The sequence below is a fragment of the Anopheles bellator genome, chromosome 1 (genome assembly GCF_943735745.2).
Source record: "Anopheles bellator chromosome 1, idAnoBellAS_SP24_06.2, whole genome shotgun sequence".
Lineage (NCBI taxonomy): Eukaryota > Metazoa > Arthropoda > Insecta > Diptera > Culicidae > Anopheles > Anopheles bellator.
Genome location: NC_071285.1, coordinates 27883226 through 27895890, shown reverse-complemented (window position 1 = coordinate 27895890; position 12665 = coordinate 27883226). Strand labels below are relative to the sequence as shown.

At 48.0% G+C, this 12665-nt stretch overlaps 1 protein-coding gene across 1 annotated transcript in view; it reads left to right on the top strand.

Annotated features, from left to right (window-relative positions):
- The window catches only part of LOC131216291 (tetraspanin-2A), a 44190-nt gene extending 32136 nt beyond the window's left edge, over window positions 1-12054 (top strand). Inside the window, exons 3-5 of the mRNA XM_058210743.1 lie at window positions 10117-10293; window positions 11413-11598; window positions 11696-12054. Coding sequence (XP_058066726.1) covers window positions 10117-10293; window positions 11413-11598; window positions 11696-11770 — 438 coding nt within the window. The 3' untranslated portion in view covers window positions 11771-12054. The remainder of the gene's footprint in view (window positions 1-10116; window positions 10294-11412; window positions 11599-11695) is intronic.
- Window positions 12055-12665: the final 611 nt, after the last annotated feature.

Sequence of the window (12665 nt, the reverse complement as noted above, 5' to 3'; positions counted from 1 at the left end):
ACAGCGAACGTTTGCAGCTGACAGGTTTCGGCATCCACAGGACGGCAGACTTTTGCAGAAAAACCAATTTCAATAATCAGCCAACCGAACTAACCGTAGCGACGCACACTTTACGAATCCGACGCGCGCCGGTGACTTGTTTTGTTATGATAATGGCGCACCCTGAAGGACCTCCCCGACGGACGCCAAACGAGCCCAGGACCTGCCGGCTGCCAGCCTGCCAGCCTGCCAGCACCGATTACAATCTTGTCCGGCGCGCGCGGAAAGAAAACGGCAAACGCATAACTTTAATTGCTTTCACCATGCAGCAGCGAACCGACCGACCGGACCGGAACTGCAGAAGTTGCCTGGCCGGAACTATTACGGACCGTTTTGTTTGCGAATTTGGCTCGTGCATCCTTTCTTTATTGGTCTGCCGCTTTTTTCCTCTGAACTCTTTCTGAAGCGTCCCATCGTTAGGCACGGAGCACCACTGTCGCAGCGGTCGCTGAAAGCGCCTTTCGGGATCGAGTGTTTTCTTGCGCATTTTCCACCTCCCTTTCCGCCGGTGTAATGATGCGCAAAATGGCCTCGGAAGATAATGCACCCGGTTCATCGATGTATGAAGTCGCGCTTATACGGCCATTATGCCGGGCCGACGGTGATTGCAAATTTGGCACCGTTTTTGGGTCGCGTCCGCGTCGTCTCAAATTTGTTTGTGCAAGATTGTTGATAGTCACAAGCACCGCTCGGGGTGCGTGAAAAATCCAACACCGGATGTCCTTGTACCGTACATTTTGAATATAAATAATGTCCAAAATAACATTACCAACAATCGGTTGCACTTGAAAGCCGTCAATGTTGATTGTAACATACAAATATAAAATTAATAAATAGATCCGTTCACATTCGCCTAAAAGTATGCAATCGTTATGTCACACTATCGTCAATCCATTTGCAAGATTACTGTTTCTACCACAATAAATTATGTGAATGCATTCGCTATGCACTTATGCTGAAGTAAAGTGTCAACAAAACGCCAACCCAGCCCGAAACCGGGGCCAGAATATTGATTTCTTGTGAATTGATTCACTACTCCGAAGTCATCGCGCTCCCTGGAGTGCAATTTCGTGGCGATCCTTGCATTTTGCTTTTGTGGTTACCCGCCAATCTGTTGCCAAGCTGGATCGAATACATTATGTGCCAGTCAAGCATTAAACCTTCGCCGCACCAGAAAAGTAAAACCTACACTTTCGGGCACATCCCGCCGGGGTCCGCTGTTTGACAACCAGCGTGAAACAAAGCGAGTCTTCGGCTCCGTCGTAGTTACTTTCCAATGTGGCTTCTCCAGTGCAGTGGAGTACAGGAGAAAGTTTGCCATCGCAGCTTCAGCACCGGGGTGCATTACCTCCGCCAGCGGGACAGCCTTTTTGGGGAGCGGCCGGCATTTACTGTACGGAAAAAGGACGAAACCGGGCCGGGTTCCTGTTCTTCGACACAAAGGCGGGCCCGGAAATCGAAAGAGACGGCCGGAGCACCGCCGACCGCCGTCAAGCGGCTTAAATGAAACCGAGAAAGCAATCGGTCCGTAAAGAATGGGCCCAGAACGCCGGGTGCTCAGGTTTTGAAACCTTCGTTTTCCCGGCAACCCTGCCCCTCCCGAAAACATTTCTCAAGCCAAAAATACCAAACTCCCTGCCGGTGGAAAGTGCCGGTGGAAACATAAAAAAGCATCGCCAGAGTGAGGCCAGATAAAAGCAGCGTCAATGTTTACCAATATCTCGGCAGACGAGACGCAACTTGCATCTTGTAGGGCCGTTCATTGCATTGCCTAGTTGCCACAGGAAGCATCGATCTCGTCCTCCCCTCGGAAAGCGGATTGTTTGCTGCTCTTTGCCCTTTGCGATGATCGAACTTCTTTCGAACTGGAGTGTGCTTTTGCATAGATGCATCCGTACGAAGTAATTTAAACTTTCGTTGCCAGCGCTGGAAATCCGTCGCTTGTGGTGTGCTCCGGGTTTTCTTGGAAAATACGGATGACGGTCTCTACTACTACGGGCTCCCTTTACTTGGCCGTTGTTCCTAGTTTTTGAGCGATTTTCCAATGGGTATGTTGGCTCTGTTTACGAAACATGATAATCATTTCAAAAGTTTAAAATTGAACGAGAAGACATTCAATGCTTTCAATCAAAACTGAGCTGAGAACATACGTGAACAGTGCGTTCGAACGGAACGATTCTTGACCACCGATGGGGACTTCAACACAACTTTAATCAACCCCACAGAATGCTTCGGTCAGCTGCCTGCCAACCACAGCCCACGGCATTTCTTGAGGCTCCGATAATTAATATCAACCGGCCGTCGGTCAACCAGGATGCTAACCACCAATGTTGGGCTGAGCTATGCTGGGCTGTTTGTTTGGTGGGTGCCATGTTTATCACCGCCGTGTGTGCCGGCTATCGGTTGTCAATGTTTAAAACCGATGTTTGTACTACATTCGGATGACTTTCATCGGTGGCCAGCTTGTTGACCGGAATAATGCGATGCTTAGAAATGGCAACATTCGCCACACTGCCACAGGCTCTCCATTCCAGAAGTTGAGTGGTTCGATTTGTGGAAACTTTCGGACGAAACGCGGGACCGAATCGTGTTTCTGCTCCACACTCACTCTTATTAGACAATAAGATAGCTATGTAACCGACACAAACAATCGGATTGGCAAATCGCTTCACTTACTTCTTCCGATGGCTGCTTCTCGAGTGCTTCCCTCACCACCCCTTCTGTCGACCCGTCTCGGCGGGCCGGCCGGCGTTGTAAGATTTAGAGTTTCACCCGAGTAATGCCAGAAACGTTGTGAATCTCGTTTATTTCTCGATTCTCGCCCTCCGTAATTCTGCGTGCGATAAAAGCGTGACACGAAGAAGGAAAGCGTACGTGCGCAGGAAGCGGCGATCGGATCGGATGGTCCGCGGCACGGAATGTGTTTCATACATAAATTTTTATTATTTATTCTCAACAGTGGCCCGTGGGTGCCGTAGGCGAACGGGCTCCTGGGAAATGGGAACAAAAAATCTGTGCAAAACGAAAGCTCCGCTCGGTGGCGGGGTGGTGAAAAATTGTCCCATTGATGACGTCGGCAGTTCGTACGTCGAATAAGGATGAGATCGATGCTACTCGCGATGGGTGGTTTGTTTCTTCTCAATGTTTGTTCGTTTGAATTGCGAATACGTTTTGAATTGCGATATTTTATCAACACTAAAGAGCAAACGATGGGCTTGGTAGACACTTGAGCCTCTTTTGAATAGCTCGCAGCGGGTGATGTTCCTACGGCGCCTAAAATGCTGCAATACCAGTTTCGAAATTACGCTTGTTTATTCAAACAAAGAACGAAAGTCAAGCCAGAAATCCGTAAAACTCACCCACTTATTTTCATCTTTCTGAGATCACTGCCTAATTAGCAGAATCGAATCTTTAACCACCCATAAAGCTGAGTTAAATTCCTCGAAACGTCGAATCAACTATTGGTTCAAATGCCGACTGCCTTTATTGAGAGCAATGGCATCATTATGGTCTCGAAATAAAGTACGATTGGAGCGGACACTGTGTCTAAATTGCTGCCACAGGCACAAACACGGCGCACGGTAATCGAATTGTCTAGCCTTAACCTCAACGTGCATTCAACGGAACGCCTGGAATCGGTTAGCTATTAGTTAGCCAGCACGTGTGTCCTTAAAAACGCTCCCAGACCCAAGGGACGGCACGTAACGGACGGAAGACCTGGGCTGCTTTCGGGGCGGAAACTGGATCATTTGGGCACACACCGTGCACCGTGATGATTAATCAATTAAGTTTTCATAATGGATTTATGAATAATGAGCAGTTGTCAGATGTCTGGACTAGCTGTGCGCCTAGACCAACCACAGCCGGTGCCGGACCAGGCCCCGGACCAGGCTTATTGTAGGTAGCAAAAGTGCTTCGAAAACGAACCAAACCAACAAAAAAAAAACGAGGGAAAATGCCCTGTCCGTCGCACTCACTCACAACCGAGAGAGCGAGAGAGAAAAGTCGGGAAATCGAGATGATAACAAATGAGAAGAAGAACACCGATAAAAAAAAGTGCACCAGACCAGAGACCGCCAAACCGGTAATCGGGAAGTGAGGCAGAAACGGGAGGACACAGAGGAACGCGAGAGGGAGAAGTGGGGAGGCCACCGACTTGGCCGGCGATGAGCCCCGCGTGCCACGGAGAGATGATGAAAAATGACAAAAATTTCCAATCACATCACGGAAATTGGTTTTCATAACATCCGGTTCGTGACAACGGGCGAACCGCTCCGGAATGCGGGAGAAGATGCTGCGAGGAATGCGCTGCGCCTGGCTCTGTGGTCCTCCACAGGACACCAGGGTGGGCCCTGGGTCGGATTGACCAACGTGGCCCGGTCCGGCAGCCCGGATGGTGGCTGTCTGATGTCTGCGATATTGTGTTGGCTTCGGCGCGCGAAGTACCCCCCCATTCATGGAGTGCTTCCTGCTCCCCGTTATGTAAGGACCTGTTTTAGTTAGGCAGGCACACCGGGTAAAGGATGCACCCCACAGAAACCTCCTGTGAGGGGGACGAAAAAAAAATCGCGATAAAAAGTGAAACAAAGCGGTTTCGAAAAAAGGACACACAGGAACAGAGAGAGTTTCAGGCCTCGGGCGGAGTCGAACAGACCACTCAGCCGTGCGCTCAGCTCCTTTCCGGGCCTGATGGGGACAGATGGGGAAGCATTTTTTTCTTCCTTACGTCTGATTCTTCCACCGGTAGACCGGGTTGTCGCATTGCCGGCAGCTATTGAGGTTCCTTCAGTAGCAGCAAAGCCGAAGCTTGGTGTTTGCTGTTAGGTGGCCAGTTTCGAACCAGTGGCTATCCCAAAAAAGCACGAAAGATCTGGACACCCGTGGCCAAGATTGTTGTAATTTTTACTCACCACCGAGCCGGACGTTCGGTTACTCGGGGGAAACAATTGACAACTAGTCGAGTGGCCTCGCTGGTCACTGGTCGAGACTGTGTGGGTGAAGATAGCCGGCAGTAACTCTAGATAACCGGAAATGAAAAGATTGTCCGATCGTGATTCAGAAGCCCGGGCACTGCAGCGCTGAACATTTCGAACAAACGACACTTGAAAGCTGCTTTCAGAACGCCCGGCTATCTGATGCTATCCGGAACCGGAGAACCCAATATTCTGGAACGGGAAGACTCTAGAATATTTTTGGGATTCCTTTCGGGTTTTTTAAGCAACTTCGCGTGGACGTATCAGTTTGACTGTAAACAGTTTAAGCCAATGTACCATGACAGTTCTTACTCCTTGAAATTGTTTCACAGTTCAAACAAAGGCATCAACGGTTAATTTATCAGCACCTCTTCAACTCCTTGCTCAGCGATCTCCCATCAATTTCTTTATGAAGCGGAAGAAAAACGTTTTTTGAAAGCTTGCCGCCATTCAGATCCGAAGGATGCATTGTGCTCTGTACGATACGATACAGCCCATTGACATCGATATGCACTTTCTTCTTCGCCTTGCGATGAACGATCTGAGAGCCTACAGTGCACCGAAATCGCTTGCCACTCGTTGCTTATTCACAGCCCGTGGAATGTCTGGCCTCTTCGTCTACACGAGTTCCTGCGAGTTAAGAAAGTCAATCTTCACTGCACGGGCCACGAAATCCACCCGTAAGCGCGCCGGGTCGGAGTGCATTCTGAGCGCACCGGTAGGCTGGGTTTTTCCAATATTTATGACTCTCGTTCAACCGAGACCCCACGGAGCCCACCAGACTCATCGAGACACTGAGGAAGTTGTGCGCATAATAATGACCCTGGACCCTGTGGTGGGAAGAAAAACGAGTTCGACGAGGAGCCTCCTTCTGCATGAATAGAGGCGGGACCCTGCACCACTTGGCTGGCATGTCGTTTGATGTTGTAACATAATTTGTAAGAATAGTATATTCCTTTCCGTCGTCAGCATGTTACCCGGTCCTATCGGTACGGTGGACCCACTCACGACACCATTTTGTCACGTCCGTCAGGTGTCGTTTCCCGTCCATCGCGAAGGCATTCGGATGGCAAAGGTCTACATACACTCCCTCGGAATGGTATCTTCGGTCGATCAGGAAAGTTCCATCAGTCAACGAACGGGTTGAACTGCACGTTAAATGCTGGAACTTCACTGGGGCCCACATTCCTTACGACCATTAGCTATACATGAGGTGGAGAACCGACCCGGACGGTTCTGGTACGATAGGCAATTTAAAGAACGAAGAACCTAAATGAGCTTGAATACGTTTCAGCTACCTAAAGCGGTTGGTGAAATTGTTCCTGGAATAAAATAATAACTTCATAGTGACTTGGTCAGGCTTGGTCCGTGCTTATTCCATAGAAAAATGAGTGCTGCGAGTAACAATTGCATACATTTAGGCGTGCGTTGCGAATTGATGGAAATGCGCCAGAAGCTATGTAAACTAAACTGTCAAAGTAGTAAATGTGTTCCCTAACCCGTTTTACTTGCTCGTGAGGTAGTTTATATTGATGTTGTGGTATACCTAAAATAATTAAATCAATTCAGCTTCTAAATATTCTATATATAGGGCCAATGTACTATACTAGTAGCGAAGAGTGCAGTCGTTTAGTAATGTTCTGTTCACAGCGCCAGCGCCTTGTGTAAAAAATCTTTTCACTTCGTTTTAAAGCATACTCAAAACGACCGTTAATGCGATCCCATTGAAACGGGGTTTGTTGAAACAAAAACCCGCTCTGCGCCTTCGTTAGCTGGGGTAATAAAAAAAAGTGCTATGCCTTCATTAAACCTATTGACTTTTCAATACCACCTCTTCACTCGGTTCGAAGTGGACTCAATGCAATGGTCAGCGGCGTTGAGTTGCAATGTGCGCTGCACCCCCGACCGGCCTGGACCGACCGGGGCGTTGGTCCGGTGGGTCGTTCCATTAGCAAATATTGAATGGCTTTAGTTGATTGAATTTTTCATCGAGAGAGAGAGAGTTCAATTTGACGTTTTTTTCCTGCTTCTCTCGCCCCGATGAACTGTATGATTACCGGCGCTTCGAAGAAAGGAGCACCGGGGTCCATTACCGGGAGTCCGGTGTCCTTTGGCCGGTTGCGGGCCGGGGCGCCCTCTAAGGCACCTTTCAGCCTTTCAGCACTGAAGCTCTCGGTTCAATTATGGTCCATTTTCGTCCACGGCTCAGGAGCTAGTACAATCTACTCGAAACCTACCCGGCAGCCAGGCAGGCAGTTTTGTGCTCGTAAATGGCCCCAGTCAATAAGCCAATCACCGAGCACGACCACCTTCGCTCCGCTTTGCATTCATTCACCGAGCCAGCGACTAAATTATTATATTCACGCAAACCCTTCCAGCATAAACAGCCCGTCGCCGGTGTAGCCTTGTCCCGGGTCCCGAACGGGGGATGAATTTTTCATAACGCAAATGAAGCTTTAGACGTTACCGAACGAGCACGCCCGCGTTTTTTTTTTTTGCAGAGCCCATTCTCAATCATTTCTTGGGGCCCATTGATCCGTTGTAGTAAAATTGGTATCGGCCCTCGGGACGTTGGGCGTTGCGTAACCACGGGAAGCAGCCCTCGAACCCGGGGGGGAAACTGATGTATTCAGAAGTTTAATTGAATTCACCTGCACCGGCTCGAACGACGCGCCCGAGGGCCGACCGAAGTGAAGTAGTTTGAAAACATGTGCCAGAAGGTGCGAGCTACGTCAAGAAATTGCCCACGATCCGGTTGCGGTGAGCGAGATTATAATAATCGGGTGGTTATACAATACGTCAGCCGGCCCAGGCGCACGCAACCAACGTTCCCGATTTATGAGAATTATTTATCGTTTATTTTTGTCGTGAATTAAACGTCACTACATTATGGCAGTCAGACCCCGACCGCGCCAAAAGGTGCTCCATATTTATGTGTTCAAACTCCGCTTTTGGAACCAGTGATTGGCGGGAACAGCTTGGCGTGAGTGGCCATTACGCTGCCAGCCAAACTGGCTAGAGAAAGTCGAAAGGTAAAATTAACCCAAAAATGGCGCTTTGTGCCTCGCATCGCTCAACATCTCGTTCGTTAGAGGTGAATATTGTGAACAAACTCCCAATCCCATACATATTCAGCAGATTGGACCCCTTTGTAGTACTGTGCGCCTAAAGGTATGCGTGTGAAATGGAACCGAAGCACTTACGCTGCACGTTCTCCTGTTATAAATATAAACTCACGTTTACAGTGCTTAGCGGTCCGTATGAAGTATTTTAAATCTTTCACATCGTTTCACCACAACAACTTGGCACTCTCCGTTCGTTATTACTCGAACATACGCAACAGTAAATTGCTAGGCACCCTTCATAATCCTTTTGTTTTAAAACTCGGCTCGGCTCGCTTCGAAATGCTCCCCACCAAACGAAACAAAAACAGGATTCAGGAAGGTGCAGAGCAGAAAACACGGAGCCACCGGGAGGGGTTGTTTGGCTTATTGACACACGGGGGACACATTTTAATCGCTCAACTCACGACGGCGATGGCGGCAGAGAGACCGCTCACACACAGCTTAATTTATCAGCGGCAGGATAATCGGCTCGTTACATGGCTTAATCATGTTTGTAATTGTGCAATTTTCCAAGTTTCCGCCCGGCGGTGGAAAACCGGCGGAATCGGCGGCCCGGATCGCACCGGGGTGGGTAATTGTTAAACCGTAGCCGTAATTAATTTTTCGTTCGATGGTATTCTTTGTCGAACAGGTGAAACACAGTCACAGGCTCGGCTTCTTTGGGGGCTTCGGCTCATCGGGGCCAGTCAATCGGCGGCAATCAGAGGCTTAATCGATGCCCATCGAGCGCTCGCGGGGTTGTAAAATGTGCGTAAAATATTGATACAATGCAAACAAAAAATCGGAAAAACGCCACACAAACGGTTCGGTTTGTTTCACCGCTGATTATAGCCTCGAGTGTGCGGACAGTTTGTTTGCACAGCTGTTTTTCGTTTTCCCGTTTAATCGAGGCGCAGTATTTAATTACGCTCTATCGGTGCCTGCAATGTCCGCAATTTATAGCTATCTTGTGGCTACCATCGGTGGCACGATGCTACTACTTTTGGCTCTCATTTCGTTTGGATTGTTGTTCACCTTTGAAGGGCACCGGTGGGGTTTGATGATGCTCAAATTTTCGGGGAAATGAATGAACGTTATCAGTTTTTGGTCAATACATTTTGATGGCATCGTCAACGCTTCTCATATATTTCATTTAATACTGAATGATAATTGAACTCCGGCACTATTCATTTTATTTGAACCAAAGTGATGAAGGGTCTAAAGCCACTTATCATGTTGAGCCTCACCACAGATCCCCTCTTATTTTAGTGTAATCTTACAATCATGCAACTATCATCCAAAACTTACTGTTTATTCGTATTGGTATAGTTTATGTACTATAAACAATATTTGAACAATCTATAAAACCAAGTTTGATTGAGACAATATATTGTCGTCTCCTTACAAGAGCATGTCAGTTTGCTGGTTGAAGATACATGCATATTTTGTAAGGGCTTATTATTTGTATTATTTGTAAAAAATCAGTCAACCGGAAACTTAGCCTAATTGACAATTATAACTTAACCTAGAACTTAGAACTAAAACTAATCAATCTAACGAAACGCAAAAACGAAGCAGGTAACCGATATATAAAGAAGACACAGGCGAAAGTAACGACGACGAAACATTTACCCTGAAGACATGAAAGCAAAAACATCACGACACCGATCGAAGGACATATAAAATTAAAGTTAAAAAGGCTTATTGACACTTTAGTTTTCGAACAAAAATATTCATACAAGCGCTGTTTTCATTCCATTCGAAGCTTATGATCCTTATTCAAATAATATCAACGCTCCGGCGGCCACGTGTGTTACTAATTTTAACAATTAAATGGAGAATCGATTTTTTGCACCATTTCTCAACCAGCGGCCAGCGAGTTCTCCACTGGCAACCGTTAAGCTTTAATGATAATCTACTGTCTTTCGATTTATGCGCCCTCACACAGTGACACTCCAGAGAGCGAATGTGATCAGAAACCATTTTAATCCCTCTTCCAGTTCATTGGGACGCAAGTGCTCCTGTTCGTGCTGACCGTGATCGGGTCGGCCATTCTGCTCGACTTCTCCACAATGAACTCCAGCATCCAGCCGCTGATTCGCCACACGATGCTCCGCTTCATCGTCACCTCCGAGCACCCGCACTCGTCGGCCGCCCTGAAGCTGATCCAGGAGAGTGTAAGTATACCCGCCACGGCCAGCTGCAAGTTGCATTCGAGCTACGGCCTCGACCGAGGCAGCCCGGGGCCGGGTGAACCCGGGACTAAAGAGTTTCACAGCACAGTTCATTAATCCATTATTGAAATCAAACACCGAGCACCGAGGCTTAGCTAGGCCCGGGACGAGTCCGTGTCGGCGGAGTGACACTTCGTCACAGGCCTTCGCCGTCCGCAGCGTCGTATCGTCTGCCGGGCTGGCGGAACAATGGAATTAATTGTGAAATGTGAGCTTCTAATGGATATTTGTTTAGCCTCATCCCACACGGCGGGCGATCCTTTTTCTTTCGGTCCGACCCGGCTCAAGTTCCCTAGTGGGTGGCCTGGGTTTGCGAACGTAAGGACCCTTCCCATTTGGTGCTCCGATAGAGGATCATGCCCCTCTATCGATTATAGGCAAATATTAAACAATCATCTTATCGTTTACGGTTTGTCGTTATTGTTCTCGGTCGAAAACATGGCTCTCGCCAACAACCGATAACGGTTCAAAGGAAATTTTAATGTTTTAATTTAAAGTTGCAAAGTTTGCTACAATATCAGAGTCGCGATAGGCTGACTCTTTTCGTTTTGCACCTTGTTCGAATTAATTCAAAATGTTGTTGAATTATTTTTTCATGCGCAATCAAACATTGCTTTCAATATTGCCTCGGCAGAATGACGTAAAGGTATGACGTAAACATTAAAATAATTTAAATATTGTCCATTTAATATTGAAATATTGTTCAATGTCATCGATGAACTTCAACAGTAAACATCAAGTCCTGTCGAGAGCCGTATCGCAACGAACTTGTGCCATCGCCGGCGAACCGTAAGCAGCTTTCTGCTGATTGAACAAATGCTTCCATTTGCCCGTGGGTAACCTCTTTTAAGCCCACCCAACTAAAGTGGGTCCCTTTTGGAGCTTGGTTAATTAAGGAAGCCTCATCATGATCGAAGAGAGTGGGCGCTTCTCGATTGGCGCTCTTCTAATGAGCGAGAGCTTTTTCGCGAGGGCCAACGTGACCACTTCCAGGACACGGCTGTCCAGCCCAGCGCTTCCAACCTAACTGCTTTGAATGCTTCGAATTGTGGTGCGTTTCAGATTGGCTGCTGCGGAGCGGACGGACCGAACGATTACATGGTCATGCGCCAGCCGTTGCCGCTTGAGTGCCGTGACACCGTCACCGGAAACGCGTTCTTTCATGGCTGCGTCAACGAGCTGACCTGGTTCCTGGAGGACAAGTCGGTGTGGGCCGCCATCATGGCGATGATACTGGCCGCAGTTCACGTGAGTTGCACTACCCACCTTCTCGGTGTGGTCCATTACCTCGGTATGTCCATCTGACTGAACGTCGTCCTCACGTTTTTTTTCGCATCACACGCAGACTTGCAACGGCGTGCTGGGCATCGTCCTCGTGCAAGCTCTGAAGCGCGAAGAGGAAGCGATGAACCGGCGCTAGAGGCCGAACCCGGCACTTCCAGGCCGATCACAGAGAAGTAGAAGAGAGACCCGACCACAGGCAGACAGCAACAGCAACAACAACCAGCAAGCAAAAAACAAATCCATAGACGAGCATGACGAGCTATGACAAGCGGCGTGCGGTGTTATCAGCTACAGTATTTAGGGGCTACGAGTGTAAGGTGGTGTCATTGTTATATTTTTCGTGTATTTCTTTGTGTTAAGGTCAGTACCTAGCAGTGTCAGCATTTTCACCCATCTTAAGAGTCGATTTATGATAATAAAATCCACTAGGCTTACGTACTGCTGTTATCGTGTGAAGTTGTTGGCCGAAACGGGAGATGAACGGAATTGCAGGGACTTGTGACGTTGCTTGAATGAAAAATTGAAAAAAATGGTTGCATACATGTAGGCTGAGTTGCATACATTTTGGCGCATCGAGAGATAATTACCTACCAATGGATGCCATGTTAGGATATAAATGAAACGGAATGTATGGTCCCGTGGCCGTGTCATTAAGAACGCTGATACCTATTCCATATGTTCTCCTGTTGTTTTGGTGATATTTTTGCGGAGCCCCTGGAGTGTCTCAACTTGAACAGGATCGAGGCCACGTTTTACACATCCTTTCGGCGTTACGGTTCGGGAATGATATAAACTAACCGCCATGCAGTCTACGATGGTGAATAAAACCAAATTAAAGCTTATGCTTCCATCAGCACGTAGCAGAGCGAAAGATACCTCCAACCGTAACCCATTCTCAGAAGTCGTTTCCCGAAGCGAAACAGCTTTTCCTTCAGCGCCCTCGCCCAAGTGTTCAAAACAAAAAGAATTATTAGACGCCGGGTCGGTGCCGGGTGGCTGGTGTGCGACCTTTTAACTGTGCCCCAGCCACC